Genomic DNA, 20,787 nt, shown 5'->3' on the forward strand with positions numbered 1-20,787 from the left:
TAAAAGTGGGGAAATGAGGGGAGAGGGCCTACAATACCCCTTAAAGATTGGGGAAGGCTCAGGTTGATCACAATTAGGGAATAGGGTACCATGTCTTGCCTAATGGAACCTCACTCCCAAACTCAGAGGACCCTCCACCCAAGTGTTCCTCCCTCACTTTTCCACCCCCAGGGTCGGGATCCAAGAGCGATTGTCTTTCCCTGGCTACCTGAGAAGAGGATCCAGGGGTTTTACGAGTGAGACTACCCTCAGGTCTCTCACACTAGACCCACCCAATACTGTACTCAGATGAATTACTCATCCGAAATGACCTGACTGTGCCCATGACCCTCCTAATTAACCCCGCTGGTACATTTGCCAATGCCACTCATGATGTGGTTTCTCAAGGAAATTCTGCAGTCCCTCAATGATCTGTCCTTTTCCTGTTCACTCACACGATTCACTACATGGTGCACATATGCACCACCCCAAATCAATCGTCAGGCCCAAGGCGGTCCCTCCGATACAACATTCACACTTCCTCCACCACGCTTCCCCGGCAGAATGCACATGCTCTTAACATTCATGCCTACACCACTCACTCGAAACTCACATGGCCAAAGATCAAACACTATTTTAAATACTCTCATCGATACACCAATTGACACACAACTAAATATCTTACCCCCAAACCTGATCACACAAACACCCACACCCTCAACAGACACTCCACAATAGGGATGTTACGGTAGAACGGTATACAGTTAAAGATACCATGAACAACTTAATTGAACAATAATAACCATCACATTGTTTATACCGGTATACCGTTTATACCGTTAAGTGTGCTTTTCAATCTGATTTGGAAAGGCTGCGGTAAGCAAGTGCTGCGCAATCTTGGCCTTGCACTCTTGGATGTGCCGTCTGCCAAGGGGGCCTTGTTTGGCAGACAAGAGCATAGGGAAAGTGAGGCCACATTAGTAAATGCAGCTTTGCTGCTGTGACCGCTCTTTGTCTGTGATCAGTAGAGTCTGGTCAAAGATCATCTAACTTTGCGCAAATTGTGTTGAAAGCTGTCCAGTGCCTGAACCTCTGTGTTCTCCATGCAAAGCTGGCAATGATGGGCTGACCGACTGGCTCTATAAGCATACCAGAGACTCCAGTTCATAGACTCCACCAGACCTGAATTTCATGGGCAAACTAGAACAAAGTTAGTTTGTTTCATTATTTATTTGAAAGGCAACATACAGATTTTAAACGTTTTCACACAATCATGCTGCTCCGCGCTACAGGTCAGATCTTCTATGGTGATTGTCCCGATTTTCAATGTGGAATTAGCAAGACCACAGGGACATCACAAGGGTGAGCTGAGGGCCTGAACTGAAAGTGAGCATGTTATTTTTCTTTTGTTCGTATGTAAACAAATGTAATAACACGTTCAGGGACTTGCAAAACAGTGGAGCCAAAAGCACTTTGCTTGGCAAACACTCAGCCAGCAAGAGCAGAAATGTATCGATTCAGCCTGGCCCGGTATCATGTGCCATTAGTTCCGTAAGTTAAGGTCCTACTGCACTACGCAAACACACATTGGAATAGCTCTCGCTCTGGCTGTGCAAATTGTAAAAAAAAAGACGGCGAGTGAAGTCATGCATATCGAATTACTCTCCCCAAGGTTTAGATTAGATGACCTTACGTTTCTCATAGTCCTGAATCGGATAGCCATCCAATTCTGTTTTAGCCTAGAATTCTGGGATTTGTAGTTTTCCCACCAATTTGAAAGATGGGGAACTACACACCCCGGAATTCAAAGGGGTGAATGAACTGGATGCCCTTCTGATGCATGTCCACAAACAACTTTAGCTCTGTAGACCAGGCATGGACTGGCCTTTAGTGCAATAGGCCCATGGCCGAACCAAAAACGTAAAATGCTTGCGTAGGCCAGTTTTTTGGGTCAAAGTGGGGACTTTTTTGGTCAAAGTGGGACAATTTGATGAGTGACTTCACTATGCGGCTAATAATTTTGACCACTGTTGCTGAATAAATATTCTTTTAAATGTACAATTTGCATCACATTTTATCAAAAACCTCCCCCTGGGGTACTATTCAAACAGTGTTCCAAAAGGAATGAATTCCCATTTGCAACTGTTGGCCACTTTTATGTTGGTGCCTGAGACAATTTTATGCCCCAGTGCAACCCTGCTGTAGACCGTGCGAACACTGGGCCTATCAGTGCTTTCTGCTAGTAAATAAACTGTCACCCCCACTGTCCTCTGTGTAGATTTGCACATTGGCACTAGAGTTGTTGCTTCACTTGATCCTTCACCTACCTGCCTTCTGCATATGGCACTGGACTCAAGCAGGCAGGACAGATTCTACATTCAATTTGAAGTATCCAGAGCAATGGGGGTGAAATATTTCTTAAGTCTATTCCCAATTTCTGACACCACCCATGAAAGCATTCCTCCCACTGAACTTGCATCACAAGGGTCCTAATGCACTCAGACCTGGGGAAAACAGTAATGATGGGGATGTGGTGAGGTGGTGGTCTAGGCCATATTTGTGCCGATATTTATTTAAATTTTTTGTCATTTTCGAAGTTTTATTTTTGCCACTATCTTTAAGAAGGTAAATGAACATGTGTTGCAAGAATCAAGAAAGAAATCAACAGCGCCCACTGAACGCTGTCCCTTTAGGATTACATGATCAGTGGTGACTCCGACATAAGACCTTACAAAAGAAACACGACGCACAGGAGTGACTTTTCTCCCTTTAATAGGACAAAGAGTTGTCAAAACAAACTTTTTGTCGCATCGAGGGGTCATGCTGCCCATGCCATGTGATTCCAAAAAAATGCAAGTCGAGGCCAATTTTCAAAGCGATGACGTGTCACTGAGCAGCAAGCTCATTGCTCAAAATGTGCATTATAACACTTCCACTAGTCACTCTTTCATTCAAGGCGATCAACGAGTTAGCCATGAAAGACCAATTCAGCAGCCGCCTTAGATTCCTGGAGGATCAGCTAAAAATGTGCAGAGACAAGTTTCAAAATGCTAGCTTGCTACAGCTGGAAAATCCTGCCTGCGTATTCGTAAATTAACTAAAAAGCATTGACATAATGGTAAGTTAAAGAACTTCAAATGCAAAAAGGCAACGTAAAAAAAAGTTATTTTTTTGGTACAAGTAGTTTCAGTTAGAGCAGTTTTTAATGTCATTCCGTAAACCACACGTGCCTGACACAAAATCAGTATGATAGCAATAGGAAGAATAAATACAGTGCCAAGAAGGAAAAGGATTTACTTTGGGTTGGCGGCTTTGGGGTGTATATATTTATAATGGATAATGTTTTCTAAACATATGCAATGGGGGATTTCCCTGGTTCTATCATTGAATTTACATATAAGTCACACCGCGAAATTCACTCATCTCTGCTGGTATTCCTTGCTGCCATACCAAAGGGTGACATGTCTGTGATTACTGAACAGCTTTTGGCCTGCAAGTAAACTAAAAGCTGTAACGTAAATATATAGAGAGTGTGTGTGCGTGTGTGTATGCGCACAAGCGCATACTACCATCAGCCTCCATTAATCCGTGGCATGCAGATTATCAAGATGGCAACATGTTCATCTTCACCAGTAGCCAGTGGGGGAGCTAAAAGCCTAAATGACCACTTAAGAAAAGCTATTTTGCTTTGCCAGTCGCAGCAGGGCTCTCCCTCCGCCACCTCCCTCCTCCTCCTCTCCACACGTGTGTTTGTGTTGTTTGGTGGAAGCAAGGGGTGGCATTTCAGTGGCAAGTATGTTGAAAAGCCCAATTCTGGCACTGGGTGCCTAGTTTTGTTTGTGATGATAAATCTGACAATTTATGAACTTTTAAGAAAATATTTGTTAAGATGAGTTGACTCCACCTGCTATACCGCGATAACCATGATATACCATCATTTGGCAAGAAGGTTATTGTACCGCCATAAAACTAATACCGTGACACCCCTACTCCACAACCAAATTCCTCCTAAAAGCTAAAATGAACTGCACGAAACAAACCGCAATACAGTATTGGACTAACCAACACATCCAATATAAGCACTTCACAAAACCAAGCCTGCCCCTAATGGACTCCTAGAAAAATGGTGCCCACTTCTGGAATTGCAAATACTAAGCTTCTCACACCAAAACTCCCAAGCCAGCCCCGAGCTGGCAACTGGGTAGAACCCCTCACCCAAATGCCCTGCAAGAGGGTTGGGGGGGTGGCAGCACGCGCCCTCCCCTCCAGGTCCCTCTTCTATGTGCAACGAATGCGTTAGTGCTACTGCTATCGAACGTCGTATAATACACATGTGTTCCTTTAACCAAGAACATTGTTCGATATTGCAAGGTTTTCATTAATATCAGACCTTCACAAATGTTTCCAAATGAGCATTCAGATGTAAAGCGTGTGTCCTTTCACAGGAAGCTCATGAATAGCTTGGGAAGGGTGACATGAGTGGCTTAGCTGGCTGCTCTGCTTTCAGTCAGGACACAGAAAGCCCCTTGGGCAGCACAAAAATGTCACATCTAGTTTCGAGACACGACATCCCACTCTCCCCATGTTCAAATGCAATTATGCTGCTGCGACACGAGTTGCAAATTAGGTTACTTTCATTGTTGGTGTTCTTACAACGCAACGGGGGCCATGAAAAGAGCAGGTGCTTCTAAGTGGATCTTCATGAAAGCGTCTCTCGGTCTCGGAGGGACAAACTGGACGAGCGCCGTGCTTTATCCCCTGAATACATTCACACTTCAGAGAGGCGGCAATCGACAACTGTGCAAAACACTAGAAATGTGCCTTCTCCCCAAATGTACACAGAATAGACAAACGCCCACATCCATTGCACATGGTACTTGTTTCTCGTACTCGTTCGTCCAAAGGGCAGACGATATTCAGGAAGTAAGCGCTCGGCTCAGTCAGTCTCCACCACTCCCTCCCCCCATGCGCACTCAACATGGCAATTTAATGCGCGCAGGCCAGCCAGGAAATGAATACAATCTGCTTAGGGCCAACACTGCTTTCTTATGTTGGGCGGTGCGTTGTGGTGTGTATATGCGTGCGCATGCATGTGTGTGTGTGCGCGTGACCTAATGTTCAGCTCACGACACAGCCTGTAAGTGTATTTCTATGTATTACATGGATATGATATGATAGGTTGTTTATAACGTGCTTAATACCCAGACGTTTCTTAGTGCGGACCAGGGGATCGAGCCTGTGTTGCTCTGCGTCGGCTTGCTTCCAAGGCCAGCACGTTGCCCCTGAGCTATCCTCCCGAGACAAGCAGAACAGTTATCAGTGAAAGCACTATAAAGGAAACCCCCGGAGCCCTAATGCATGGGACATGTGCCACTGTTTATTTGTTAGCCTTTAAAATATATAATTGGTGATTGATGTGCCTGTGCATAACATAGCGTCCGGATAGTTCCTCTGTAACACCACTGCTTTCTTCTCCATACAAACTCTTACCATTATAAGACCAAAAAACATAATATCGAGACTGTGCTTTCCGGAAAGCATCGTTATTGCTGTAGGCATGGGATAAAGCAATCCCAGCCACACCTTTGAAGGCTTTTGCAATTCACTGCTGTCTACATTCAGAAGTCCTTCCCATTTTGAGCACTTGTGTAATAATAATTTTGCAGTTATATAGTGCTACGAACCCTACGTTAGCGGGCTCTGCACAGATGTCAAAGCGAGCACTCTACTCGCTGTGCTATCAGACTAGTGTCGATAAACCATGGCTGAATAGCTGATTTCACACATTTCAAAAGTGGATAGTGGGTGAAAATAGAAAGCATCTCACTAAGCCTGTGTTCAAAAGGCGTCAGGGAATGCACAAGGCGTAGAAGGATGATGTCTAACCTGTCTGTGCTTTTTTTCATAATGGCGACAGTTGCAGTGCAAACTACTGCTGTTCAGCTGGGATTTTTTTTGTTGTAACTTGAGTTTTTATTGAGATCTCAACAATCAGCACATGCTTCAAGGATAGCACAGCAACATATAATGACAACATTGCTTAGTCAAAATTCCGTTTGAGCAATTACCGCAAAATTCCCTCCCCAAAACTAGGCCCTCAAGTGAAAAAGAACAACAACAGAAAAACGATTGAGCTCCACGCCATCCATACGGATCACGACGATGTTATGCATAACCCATTGTTTTGTGCTGGCATTATCCCACCTGGTTACTTGGCTACTTAGCTGGCCATATCTTTTCCACATATCCTAGATTCTTCATCAGGCGCGCCCTAGCGAAAATGTGTTCTCTCGCCTGAACAAAATCTAGGAAGGGAGCCCAGGCTTGTGCACATGTTTTCATTCTGTCAGACACATGCGCAGAAATTCTCTCCATGGTAATTATTTCACTTATTTTAATCCACAAGTATGAGATGCACGGCTCCTCAGGAGTTTCCAGAATCTGGCTCGAGTTATTCTGGCCGCCATTAGCAAATGTGATTTTTACATCCGCTTTAGGGCCTTTCATAGGGTGGGTCATCACCCAGTACTAGTGTCAATGGGCATATCAGGAGCAGCCAGCCAGTTCTATCCTTAATGTTTGTTTATTTTATTTCATTGAGTATTTGTAATGCGTCTATACAGCAAATGGTGTCTCAAGGCGCATCAAGACAAAAAGGGGGGGTATGGGAGTAAGGGTAAGGAAAAACAAAACAGAAACGTTCCTACTAGGCCTTGAGACATTCGTATCGTGCATTAGTGGCATGGAGCAGTGATGTACAATGAGCAGGGGTTGTCTTTCTGTGCATAACTCAAACCAGATTTTGTATCTCTTCCACAACACTCTAAAGTCTAAACAGTGGTTTTTAAAATGGAAGACCCCTAAAAGAACACTGTGTGACAAAAGGCAAGCACAAAGTCATATTGCGATTTTTGACCTGAGTAAACTGCACTTCAGGAACCACCGCCATGCTACCAGAATGGACTCAATATATATGAAATATGAAATGATGGATGTGCAGAGAGTGAAATAGTCCAGTTCTGATAAAATAACCTGGCGTCTAGTTTTTTTTTAACACAAATGCATCTGTCTGACGTTTTCCTAAAAGGATATCTATAAATATCCTTTTAGGAAAAACATAGAAGACTTGATGGAATCGAGCTGTTGAGCAGTCTATACTTTGAAAAAGAAAAAAACAGGACCGTATAATGAGAATTATATTGATGTTATTCTCGCTTCTTTATTTGTCCTTAGCTTTGTGCAACGCTTGGAACTACTCCATCCTGTGCCTTTGACAACCTGTTAGAACTTGGGCCTATCTGTAAGTTTTCACTTGATTTTGTTATTGCCTAATAGTCATATTTGCTATGCACGTGTTTTGTAACCTTAGAGGTTTACGATTAACTATATGCATTTATTTTAAAAGAAGAACCTAGACTCACAAAGTATAATTTTTACTTGGATGTATGCAAATATAGATTTGTGCATGTGAAAATTGTACATAGATATACTATGATACTTGATATGATGCTTTCATTTTCCGTAAATCCATGCTGTGGTGAGAGTTGTTGTCTACACGTGTATTGTGCTAAGTACTTCATGAGGATGTAGAAAAAAGAGGGGGTGAGGCGTGCACTCTGGTTCCCAGCTTTGTATACCTGCTGCAGTTCAGTTGCTCTTCTTCTCCGAGCGCTTTCATGTCTCTTCAGGGAGGCAGTATTTTCAGGTGTTACTGATTAGTCTCAATTTTGGTCTCAGGGAATTCTGGTAGCTGTAGTCAATTCTGGTAACCAAGAACCACTTCCCTCCAATAGCACAATTCTTTTCCCATGGTGGGGGAAGAAGGGACAACCATCAATGTGGCTCTCCTAGGTAGGGCATGGTGACCCCGGAGCTGTTGCCTCTGGAGCCCGGGACTCTCGAAACAATATGTAGAAAAAAGAGGGGGTGAGGCGCACATTCTAGTTCCCAGCTTTGTATACCTGCTGCAATCTAACAGACTAGAGGGAATCCTCAGCTCTCTGAGCTTTTCGTTTTTCTTAACTGTTAGATATTCATATTTTTTCTCAAAAATAACTCTATATTGATCTCCTGATCAGATCTTTCCTACACAGTGTTTCCGGGCTCAGAAAACACTTTTGTTCATTCGAAATTCGTCGACTGAATCCTCTCTTCACACCATGTCAGAGGAACCTACTACCAAGAAACCTTCCCTTTTCAGGGATTGTGTAAAATGCAAAAAGAAGCTTGTCTACACGAAAGACCCTCATCAGCAATGCATATACTGTCTCTATCCCGTAACATTCACAAATGTGAGATTTGTAAGGCCTTTTCCAACAAAACTCTCCAGGACAGACATAGAAGACTTCTTCTACATTTGGAATCAAGAGGACACTCTCCAGGTGAAGAATAAGCTAAGAAAGCTCCTGTACTGTCTTTGAAGCCTTCAGAGAGGCAAACTTCAAAAAGAAGGAACTCCTCTGTGGAAAGAGGTTCTTCTCCTTCACATAGGAGTAAGAAAAAGATGGAACCATCTTCCCTGGGTCCTGGAGACCAAAGGAAAAAGCACCCTGACGAAAAAAACCTCCTCCGAAGGTAAGGAGAAGTTTTCAAACATTCCGGGGGGGCAGTCATCATTGTAAACGCTGTCTACGAGTGGGGCCGGCGATAGCGGCCTGTTGACGAGCAAGCCGTCGACGAAACCTAAGTCATCAACAATGACCAGAAGCCTGATTGTTGATGACTTAGTCTTTGTCGTCGAAATCAACCACATCTAAGCAATCGTCGATGAAAGAATCTCACCACTCGTCAACGAAGCTATCGTCGACGGAGCATCAACCGTCCACAAAGTCATCGTCATCCACAAAATCTTCATCCACAGCACCTTCGTTGATGAAGACATCCAAACCACCGTCGACGAAAACACTGTCGATGACAATTGATTCCCGGTCGATGGAGAAGAATAAGTCCAAGGCAACGTCCATGGATGTTTCCAGCACACCTTGCAAGGAAAGCAAATCGCTCAAACCTATGGAGTCGGACCTACACACCTGGGAAGCCCTCAGTGTACCAATAGGGGCTGGGCTGTCAAAAGAGATGGCGGAACTGCCGGACATCAGACTCGTTTCTGAGCAACCCATCCTCACTCCCAAGGAAAACAGTCCTCCCTGGCATCCTACTTCGGAGGAACCCGCAGACCCATATGATACAGAGTTCATGCTTTCAATGCAGAGGGTCAATGAAAAATGTAGGCGTCAAAGACAAAGGCATTGTTCTACACCAATGGAAAAGTCTCCTACAAAGCAGGTATCATCGTCTCATTATTCTCCAGGAAACTCTCCTAACAGGAGCAGACCTTAGAAGAGGGCACGCTCACCGGAACCTCCCCGCAGGTCCAGGAGCAGAACTCTCAGTGATTCGCTGACAAGAGTCTCCCCTCCTAGGTCATCACCTACACCATGACCACCTACAAGGGACCCCATGAGGCCACCCACAAGGGACCCCACGATAGTTCCATCCACTGAACCCGTTTCCGACTGGCAGGAAGATCCTTTCAGGGACTTTTCAGATCCTGAAGAAGGAGAGATTACTAAGGAACCTGATTCGCAGAGTGAGTGGGATGATTACATTGTGGAAAAGCCTAAGAAGAAGGACTCCCCAGGAGACGCTTCACCACCTGACGATCTAGTATCTTTTCATACCATCATTGGTAAAGTGGTGGACCTCTTTAATCTGCAAGTCGCATCAGAAGAGAAAGAATCAGTGCTCTATGGGCATAGAGACAAACATAGAATGACAGTCACTACGATTCCCCTTTTGGACACAATATGGGACACTGGAGTAAACATTTTGACCACACCATTTTCCACACCGGCACTCTTTTCAAGACCAGAGAAAAAGTATAAGGCGCTGGACACAGCACCATTATGTCTATGGGGACATACTAAACAGGATTCGGTCATAACGGTTGCAGCCACGAAAAGGCGAAAAGGCTAGCTAATCCGTGATCCCCCCTTTCAGCCTCACCTGACAAAGAAGGAGGAAAATTGGAAGCCATGGGCAGGAAAGTGTCATCGTCTGCATCTCTCACCATTAGGGCTGTAAACGTTCTTGCCATGAATGCACGTCTGGACCGTGAGCTGTGGCTCCGCATGTCCAAGCTGGCCAAGCACTTGCCTGGAGAACTACAAGAAGAAGCCAAAGCAATCATATCAGATGGCGAGGCTACCTCCGACCACATGACCAACACAGCTGTAGACATAGTGGAGTTGGGTTTCAGACAAATGGCCCATGGTACAGTCTTGAGGAGACAAGCCTGGATGAAGGCTACAAACTTTAGACCTGAGGTTCAGGCTCAGATACTGGAAATGCCCTTCGATGGGCAAGACCTCTTTGGAAAAAAGATAGACGACCATCTCAAGGGCATAAAGGCTGACACCGATACGGCGCAAGCCATCAGTTCCCTGAAGGACAAGTTTCGCAGATCTTTTCAATCCTTTCGAGGTACGTCTGCAAAATAAAGGGGTTTCAGCCGATCCTCCTACAATCAAAAAACGCAAAGTACCTTTCAGGACAGATACCATCAATCGACAAACAGATATACCCAAAGGGGTAAACGTGGTTGGAACCACTCCAAGGCCCAGGGCAAGCAAAATTGACAGTCTACCTGCTCTTCCCTCACGACGCACCCCAGTGGGAGGGAGAGTGAGCAGTTTTTACCAACGTTGGCTAAAAGTAACGTCAGACAAGTGGGTGCTACAGGTGGTTCGCGAAGGGCACACCATCGAATTTCTCGATCAACCTCCGTTTCTTGCCCCCAGTCCACACAACGTACATCATTTAAAACAGGTCATGCTAGAGGTTCACAAACTGCTCCTAGAATCAGCCATAGAACCGGTACCAGACCAGCAAATGGGAAGAGGCTTCCACTCCCGTTTCTTTCTGGTGAGCACGAAAAACGGGCATTGGAGACTGATTTTGGACTTGAGAGCTCTCAACAGGTTTATCAAGTGCATCAATTTCAAGATGACATCCCTTCAGAACGTTCTACTGTGACTCAACCAACACGACTTTTTGGCCACACTCGACTTGGAAAACGCCTACTTCCACATTCCCATTCATCCTGCCTACAGGCAATTCCTCAGATTCACCATAGGGGATTCACATTTTCAATTCTGTGTACTCCCATTCAGTCTAAAATCAGCACCAACAGTATTTACCAAGTGCCTGGCACCGGTGGCAGCATACCTGAGAAGATCGAAAACAGAAGTCTTCCCGTATTTAGACGATTGGCTCATAAGGGCAAGCTCTTTCAATCTTACAAGACTTGCGGTGGAGAGAACGATAAAACTTTTGAAAGAGTTAGGTTTCTCGATAAATGAGGAGAAGGCCTGCCCTGTTCCCAGCAAGACAGTGCTTTTTTCTGGGAGCAGAACTCAACACCAATATACCCAGAGTAAGACCGTCAGCAGACAGAATATCTGCACTAACTCATCTGGCGTCATGGTTTCAAAGCAACAGGACAGCCACGGTCCGCTCCCTCAAATCTCTTCTGGGCATGATGTCCTCATGCATATTTCTCACACCAAATTGCAGGCTTCACATGAGACCAATCCAAGAGACCCTGGACCGCCAATGGAATCAGGCAGTTGGGTCATGGGAGAATAGCGTATATCTAACAGCAGTCTTCCACAAGGCCCTCATATGGTGAGGCATAGCTCAAAACCTACTGCAGGGAATGCCTTTCCAGGCCCCAACTTCAACTCTTCTCCTCAGGACGGATGCTTCGCTATCGGGCTGGGGAGCACACTTGGCGGATCTACAAACAAAGGGCACTTGTTCTCCTCAAGAATCCCAATTGCACATCAATTTCCTGGCGCTCAGGGCGATACGGTGGGCACTCAAGGCTTTTCTGCCGGTACTTGCAGGGCAGGTGGTGACCGTCCAAACATACAACACCACATTGATGCACTACACGAACAAGCAAGGAAGAACAAAGTCAGAATTGTTGTCTCAGGAGGATCAAAAGCTATCGACCTGGGCTTTACATCACAAAATCCACATCAAATCAGAACACCTGCGGGAGTGCACAACTTTCTAGCAGACAAGCTAATCACGGACTATTCAGCATCCCACGAATGGGAGCTAGACGAAGCAGAAGCGCGACAAATCTTCCACAAGTGGGGCACCGTCAGATCAACCTTTTGCCACCAAGGCCAACAAGAAATGCCATGGGTTCGCCTCTAGGTACCCGGAGCACCTCTCAATGGGGTATGCCTTCTCAGTGGACTGGACAGGCAAGTTCCTTTATGCCTTCCCTCCGATCATAGCGAGAGTGCTATGCAGACTGAAAGAATAGACCTGCTCAATGATCCTGATAGCACTGGATTGGACCCGCCAGGTTTTGTACCCGACCCTGCATCACCTGTCTATATGGCCCGCGATTCGCCTCAAAGTTCATCAGAGTCTCTTAACGCAACAGGACCGGAAGGTGCTCCACCATGATCCAGCGAGCCTGTCGCTCCAGGCATGGTTCATGAGTAGTGAAAATTGATTGACCTGAATATTCCTGCAGAATGCTGAGACATAATCAAGACCTGTAGGGCCCCTTTTACATGAACAACTTACATAAGGAAATGGACTTGTTTTACCAGGTGGTGTGAAACATCTTCGGTGAACCCGCTCTCCACGTCCATTGAACAAATTCTACAGTACCTGTTGCACCTGGCTAAGGCAGGGCTCTCCCTTTCATCCATCAAGGTGCATTTGTCCGCCATATCAGCATACACGACTAACCCAGGTCAACAATCCTTGCTCACCAAATGGGCTATCAAAATAGAAAGGTTTGATGCATACTTTCCCACCAACTCCGACACCGGTCCGTGCAACACACTCCTGGCAGTGCTCATGGAGCCACCATATGAACCGATTCACAGGTGTGACATGTTTATACTGGAAAGATGCTTTCCCAGTAGCTATAACGTCGGCCAGAAGGATTAGCGAACTGCAAGCCCTTTCTTCAGAAACTCCATTCACCTTGTTTTTAAAAAACTGTGTCATATTGAGGAAACATCCGAAATTCTGTCAGAAATTACTCTCACCGAATGCATCATACTCCCAACCTTCTTCATGAATCATTCATCTGATGCCGAGAGATCCCTACTCGCTAGATGTGGCAAGGGTCCTGAAGTTCTACATCCAAAGAACTAAAGAATTCCGCTCTTCAACAAGACTTTTCATTGCATTTACTGGCCGGACTAAAGGGCAGCACATTTCGAAGCAGAGTTTGGCTCGTTGGGTCGCTCAATGTATCAGCCACTGACACCAGTCCAAAGGCCATCCGCTCACCAGACCTCCTTCAGCCCACTCCACCAGAGGGAAAGCAGCTTTGGTGGCTTTTCACGCTGTAGTACCATTGAAAGACGTCTGCAGAGCTGCAACCTGGAGCACTCTGCATACGTTCACCAACCATTACTGCCTGGCAGAAGATACCAGCAAAGAGTCAGTAGTGGGTCAAGTGGTTCTCCGCCATCTCTTTGCATAAGGTAGGAGCAGCCTTCTCTTCCCTCCTTCCCTGTTAATGTAACTTGTGTAGTTGCTGTATAGTAAGGCAAGCAGAAGGATCTGCAGAATGTGCATAATGTATGGGCGTGCCTAACAGCTTGGTATTCTATTCAAGCATCTGAATCTATGAAAAACCCATGCTGGAGAAGCAGCATGGGTTACTTACCTGTAACTGTATTTCTCCAGCATTGGTATCTTTCATAGATTCACATGCACCCTCCGGCCTCCCCTGAGAGGCTGCTCTCTCTCCCAGTTGCCATCATTTCATGTAGCCTTCTATAGCTCAAAATCTGAAGATGGATGTTTGGGGAGGAGCTTAAACCCTGCCACCTCATTGGCTGGGGCCATAAAAGACCAAAGTGAGGTGGAGAGACTACACAATTTAATGGCTCATAGATGGGCAATCTACATATTCAAGCATGTGAATATATGAAAGATACCAAAGCTGGAGAAAAACATAAGTAACTAAAACGTAAGTCTAATGGTATCTTTGATATTATGTGAACTTAAGGGTTGGCATTGGATCAGACAGGTCTGAAGTGTGGCTCATCAAGCAATACGTCTCAGTGAACAATGGGCTGCTGAATATTGGCAGTTTGTAATGAAGATTTGAATGTAACCCACAAGAGATGCCAAGTGCTTTGCATGCATCTAAGTTGATATGAACATTTAGAGCACTCACAATTGCCTTACAAAATCCACAACGAGGATTAAAATCCTGACAAAAGTGTTTAAAGATCCCTCAGATCTTTGCATATGTACAGTAGACTGAGGTTGTATACTTCCAACCATGAGACAAGATACGTCCCCCCTAGAGGCGTTGCTAGGGAGAGTTTAGAAGAGCTATATCATGGGTCTTTTGGTTGTGGCCCCATATAGAAGTTCAGGGGCTACAAACAAAAGGCTAGCTAGCCCCGAGTCCCGACAGTCCCGACATTAGTGTAGCCCTGAATCTTTTCCAGACATAGCAACACCCATGTGCTCCCCCACCCCTCTTTCCAGAGGACGCTGACTTCTGTCCGCTGCCAGTGGTAATCACAGGCAACGATGAGACACAGATCAACATAAGCCCCCCTCTGCACCAAAGAACGGCAAGGCAAGCCTCAGAACTCCAACTCATGCATGAGACACTCCAGAGCATGTAGGGTCTCAAAAGTGGTACTTAACAATTGTTAAAATCCATTGCTTTGGTTCTGTATCAGCTTCATTACTTCTGGCGCATCTGATTATTTTACAGACAAGAGCATTTTAGAAATGAGTTTCTTGCGCATCTCATTTCTCAGAAACTGATATGTACAAACACTTCTAGCAGAGTCTCACTCCTCTCAACCCCCAATACCATCATGAACTGTGTGACTCTTTTTTGGCAACGACCATCAAGCATTGCCTTGACCAGCACATGGACTTCTTTGGAATCCAGATACCTAAAGGTTCAGGGACTTTCATGCAAGGGGTAATAAGGTAATCAAATCTCTCTTCTCACTTAACCGCATAGCTGGTCTGAATTGGTCTGGTCGTTGGGTCTGTGAAAGGACACTCCAAGTGAGGAGATGATCCCTCAGGCATCTTCTCCACCAAGGGTCACCTTGAGATGCCTTCCATAACTTGCATTGGGACATGTGCAGAGGTGTCCAAGTCAGCATGATCCAGGACTTGGTACAGGTACCCTGCACTCCTTTTTACATCACAGCTTCCTCTTAGATATCCATTATGGGCTCCTGACCAGGGTTAGCCATAGATTAGGTGTGAAGACTCTCTTGTTTCCCCAGTAAATTCTTTTCTGGAGGGCGACCATTGGGTCAGGTCAGTCACCTGATTCTTTTCGGCACCATGATGCCTTGACAAGGTGTATGTTGCGCTCTATATATCTCTCAAACCATACCATATCATACCATACCAACAACCCACCAGTCATTGCTCAAGGTCTATGTGCATCCTTCCAGTTGCCCAAATTCAATATACTCTTCAGTCCTCAAATTCTGGTTGACTCCAAGCACAGAAAATGTAAATCAGAACCTTGGGGGTCAGAATCAACTATGGCTGTACACTCTCCATAATTCTTTGAAACATGCATGGTGGGTGTCAAAAGTACTGGAAAAGAAGCATATTGACCCACAAGAACTACAAGATGTTAGCAGACAAGTACAAACACAGAAGGTCAACGCCTTCTCCTTCAGTGGTAGAACTTCTTAAGGTGGTTCAGGCTGCCAAAACCCTAAACAATCAGAATCCACCTGTATCTTCCCCACAATCCCTGCTAGAGGGCATTTTGATAACTATAGTCTTTTTTAATTTTTGTAATGTAATTTGAATTTTGATTTTGGTCAAGGAACATAATGCAATATTTTAGACTTCATCTGTTTGGATTAAACCAATGGCAAGGGAACCTTTTCCCCAATATGGACATTCTGATAATATGAATAGGCATTAATAGCTTTTTGTTCTACTTTATTATAATGCATGAAATACAAGGTACTTGGGTGTCATTAGGGCATGCCTTTGTTATTCTGAAAAGATTTCATGCTGTCCTTTTCTATTTACAACATCTTCCTTGGCTCTGGGAGCTGTGGCATCAAAATCAGAAAGCAGCCAAAATAGATTAAGATTGCAGAAATCTTTTGATACGTACGCACAAGAGTCTAATGTTTTGCTGTCAAACAAATGCCTGGGAACACATAGAGTTTTTACAAACTCTAGTTATTCCCACATATGGATGGCACTAAGAGTCAAGTTTCACTCCCTTCTCTTATGGCGAGTGCCACGTGGAAAGGGGTTGGTCCTATGGTATAGGTATCTCACTTCACCAGGCACGATTTCCACAAAGCCTGCCTTATCCAAGAGGTGGGCTATTGCTCTTTGAGGGACATGGGAAATAGACAATGTTCCTATGGTCCTTCCTTTCATTTTTCTGTGTCAGCCTCCTCCTCATTTAAGGTCATGTTGCTACTCACATTTTCTTCCTGGGCGGGTGGGGGTGGGGGGTGTTGCCTACTCATTAAATCCCGTTCTGGCATCTTTAGTTCCATTTCCAATACACATTTCTGCTCCACTGACTTTTTCGGGCCAATTAGATCCTCCTGGCCGTTCGTTGCTATTTCTAGAAGCCTCACCTGGATCAAAAGTCCAGGACATGGTCTTATGAATCTGTAAAAGAAAGTTTCTTCAGCAAAATAAATATCTCTGTAAATGAAATCATGATTTGTTCGGCTCTCTGGACCTCCAGCCTTTTCCCACCAAGTTGGGAAACTACACTCCAATTGTATCTCCTAGTGACAGCCGGGGGCCATCCATAATTCCAAATCAGGATGCAGAGTTAGTGGCTGACAACGATGGTAGAATTCTCATTCCAATCTGCAGAGTTTGCAAGGTTCCAAATAAATCATACCCACTAGCATTGTTCTTGGCAACCCTCCAGACTATTGTTTTTCTGCCATGCATCACAGAAGGTGTAAGACCATAAGAAAAACCAACTTAATGTCACTCAAAACGGGGTAGTCCACCCCCAAACTGCTAGGTGGCATCCTTTCTGTAGGAAAACCCCTGACATGTTCTACCTCATTTGGCCATCACTTTTTTGGTTACAGTTTGTCTCCCTATGTAAGGGAGGGTATTCCCAGATGTAGGTCCCTTGTTTGCTGCGCCATAAGGAACCAAGCTGCACCTCACTGATAAGGCCCAACAAGGCCCGGGGACCTGGCCCAGCAGTTCAGGCAGGGAAGCTTCCATTGGTGTCACTACCCGACTGATTTGCATATGGCTGGACCCCTTTTGCAGTGGCACAGATAGGCTAAAGAACTGGGGTGTGGAAGGTTGCCCAGAGAAATGCTAGTATTTCAGATTAATTCAAAACCTTCCACCCATCACTTTTTTGGTTATAGTCTACCTTATTTGGCATCATCAGTAACCTTGAGTTTGGGTCTCTAGACATACCAACCTCCAGACCAATATCTAGGAATGCCATTACCATGTAGGGTGACTTATACAAAACTTACGAATGATAGCTGGAAGGATTAGAAGGATCTGAACAAATCTTAACCATTTGCATTGCTTTGGGGGGCAGTAAGACCGATTTGCATACTTGCATATGGCCTGTCTCCTTCTGTAATGGCATAGCAGGCTGAAAAACAATGGTTTGGAGTGTTGCCCAAAGCAATGCCAGTGGTTGTGAATTCTGGCAGAATTTTGATATCTTAACCCTTTATTGAGTTGTTGTGTTGCATTACACAATTTAAACAATATAAAGCATGTAATTGAAACTGACGTGTGCAAAATACATACTATACAAAAAGGATATGTTAGAGTAGTTTCTTTTTAACAAAATTGCTATTCTGGAATTCTTTTTTTCTGTAAGAAGATATTCTTTACATATGAAATGTTTACACAATGGGCCTCATTACGAGGTAGGAGGTAGCCCTGGTGCTATTAGCACCATGGCTACCCCCTTACCGCATTCCGGGTCCGTGTTCCCGAAATAGGGACTTACCGGGTCATTCCAACCTTGGAGGACCCGGTAAGTCCCCATTCCGGGAACCATTCCCCATTCCCATTTGAGCCCCCATAGGGCTCAATGGGAATGGGGATGGAGCTAATAACGGGCCAGTGTGAACTAGCAGATTATCTGCTCACCTTGAGTCACCTTTCCCTATCCCATGGAGTACTCGATGTTCCCAGACAATGGCATACAACCGCTTCCTCAACCATAATGTGAGGGCGTGCTATAGCACCGCCGTAGGGAACAGGAGCAGATTTTCAAAACAATGTTTTGGCACAAAGCTGAGATGCGCAAGAAATGTGCAACAGCTAGTGTGTGCCTGATTCTCGGAAGTGTGCATCTCAGAGTTTCGTCATTTCACAAAAGAAGCCCAAATTGAGGCAGAAGATGTGCAAGGTGGGCAGAAAGCATGTACGGCAACCAAATTAGGCACGCAAGGTGTGGGCGACGGGAGCACAAATTCACCAAAAAGCTAATTCAAGAAACTTGGGCACCTGATTTACATCAAAAAATGTACACTAACATTTACTCCACACAAACAGGATCTGGAGCCCTCAAAAAGTGAGCAAATGCATAGCCTACCTAAATAAGTGATGCTACTCTTCCCAGCAAAGCACACTGCACGGGGCATAAGGGCAGGATATTGATTCTGTCACAATATTCCACAATTATTGTGGCAGCATAAACTGAGAAGCACGAGGGTGAGGGCAAGGGAGCATACGAGGATCATGAGCCAGTGTGAACTGGTAGATGAACTGGTCACCTTGAGTCACCTTTCCGAATCCCGTTGAATACTGGATGTTCCAATACAGTGACAGATAGACCCTTCCTCATCCACGCTGCAAGGGGATGCTATAGAATCACATAAGCAACAAGTCAACATTAAAGTCAATGTTGCCAGTACATGAATGATGAGCAGTCATGTAGCCTGTCTCTTCCAGACACCCGCCATGCAACCAAATGTCCATAGACATCTCTCCCCCAGCTGTTGCTGAGAGCATCAGCAACACATCACTGAATATTCCGGATATGTTTAACTATATAATGTGTTGGAGGTGTCAACATAGACTTTGAACATTTTCATATCAACAATCCACTGGTGACATGATCCGGATCCCGAATGCAATGATGAAATTACCACAAAGTACGAGAATCAGTAAGGGGACTTATCACACAGCTGAGTTGCAAATTCATTTTTTACTGTAGTAACTTCAGATAGACTGTTTATATAAATGAAAAGATCAAATAAGGCACCCACGCGCTCAATTAAGTAGACAGATGCAGAAAGAAAATTTAAATGGCCACCAATTGCTGCTATTTAGCAAGGTGCTTGATACACCTGAGTGAAGGGCCAGATAGTGCAACAGGCATGGCAGGAAGGTGGTGTCCATGTGTGCATGAGGACATTACAGTGGGCTAGATCTCCTCCTGGAAATGGTGGTCGTTGCTGCAACACATCCCTCCAGGGCTGATGGGGGGCGGGTAGCTGCAGCACTGTTATAAGTGTGCTAATGCCTTTACAGTCGGATAACTCTGCTGGTCGTTTGCATCTGGATGCTCCGTGCTCCGGGGCTCTTCCATCTCTCCCACTAAGCCTTTCCTGGCTGCGACTACCTGAGTTCTCAGTCCCTGCAAGCCCTCGCCCACTGTGGGTAGCATGGATATAAGATGATATTGCATGGACAGCTGATGCTCCTGTATTTCCTCCTCCCAGGTGGTATTTGGGATGGAAATGGCCTTTTAGTTGGGGCCCTCTACTTACCTCTGTGTGTGGGGGGGGGTTGGGTGTGAGTGTGTTCTTGTCTTGCGTATAGGAGGGGTGGCAGGCTCATTGTCTCCTTGGTCTCTGGATAGTGCCATTACCATAACGTTTCTTAGCTGGGCAGACCTATGCACTTCTTCTGACTGGCCCCTCATAGCACAGGGTCCTTCATCAGCACCACCCAGTGTGGTGGTCTCCTGAGGGTGGCTGCCACTCCTTCCCATCCCCCACAAGGGGCGGCATGTCATGATATGTGCGTCCATTGGACTGGAATCTGTGTAGAAAATGAATTGGTCACATATCTGAGGTGTGATCACCCTGTACATTTCATTCAGGTCAACATACATCAATGATAATGCAGTGAGCATGCTTTGATAGTGGTTTTGCCCATCTCCCCACAAGTTGGTAACCCGCCATCGCCACTTGTAGACAACATGTGTGGGCCCTGAAAGGGCACACATGTGTCTTCTTGGCTCTATGCACATGTTCATTGATACCTGCAGACATGTTTGCAAACATTGACAGTGGCTCACAGGTGATACCTTGATATTCCTATGCACCATGTGATTTCTTATTACACACAGAGAACATGTTCAGTAATGGCTTGCATGTAAATACAAGAACATTGTTGTCATACAGATTGGTAGGGTGGGTATTTTCAGAGTATGAATGATGCATGCTGGACACCACATCATGTTCCCAGCAGGCATTATGCTCTACAAGTCATGGGGCCTCATTACACGGATGGCGGTAACCATGGTGCTAGTAGCGCCATGGTTGCTGCCGGAGTCCGGCATGGTGAATGGCAGAATTACCGCCCCATTCCAAGGTTGGTGGGGGCGGTAATTCCCCATTCACCATGGCCCTTCCTCATTCCCATTTGAGCCCCCATAGGGCTCAATGGGAATGGAGAAGGAGAAAATAACGGTACCGCAATTAGCGCTACTGTTATTTGCTCTGAAGTCCCTCAGCGGGTCCCGTCCTTAACGTGTGTTCTGACCACACGTTAAGG

At 45.3% G+C, this 20,787-nt stretch overlaps 1 protein-coding gene across 2 annotated transcripts in view; it reads left to right on the forward strand.

Annotated features, from left to right (window-relative positions):
• Positions 1-20,787, forward strand: part of DDC (dopa decarboxylase) — a 917,411-nt gene that overhangs the window by 541,902 nt on the left and 354,722 nt on the right. For both annotated transcript variants that reach the window (XM_069613411.1, XM_069613412.1), the window contains exon 7: positions 7,213-7,279. In XM_069613411.1, coding sequence (XP_069469512.1) covers positions 7,213-7,279 — 67 coding nt within the window. The remainder of the gene's footprint in view (positions 1-7,212; positions 7,280-20,787) is intronic.

This window comes from Ambystoma mexicanum, chromosome 5p, assembly GCF_040938575.1.
Source record: "Ambystoma mexicanum isolate Mex_15411 chromosome 5p, UKY_AmexF1_1, whole genome shotgun sequence".
In the NCBI taxonomy this organism is placed as follows: domain Eukaryota; kingdom Metazoa; phylum Chordata; class Amphibia; order Caudata; family Ambystomatidae; genus Ambystoma; species Ambystoma mexicanum.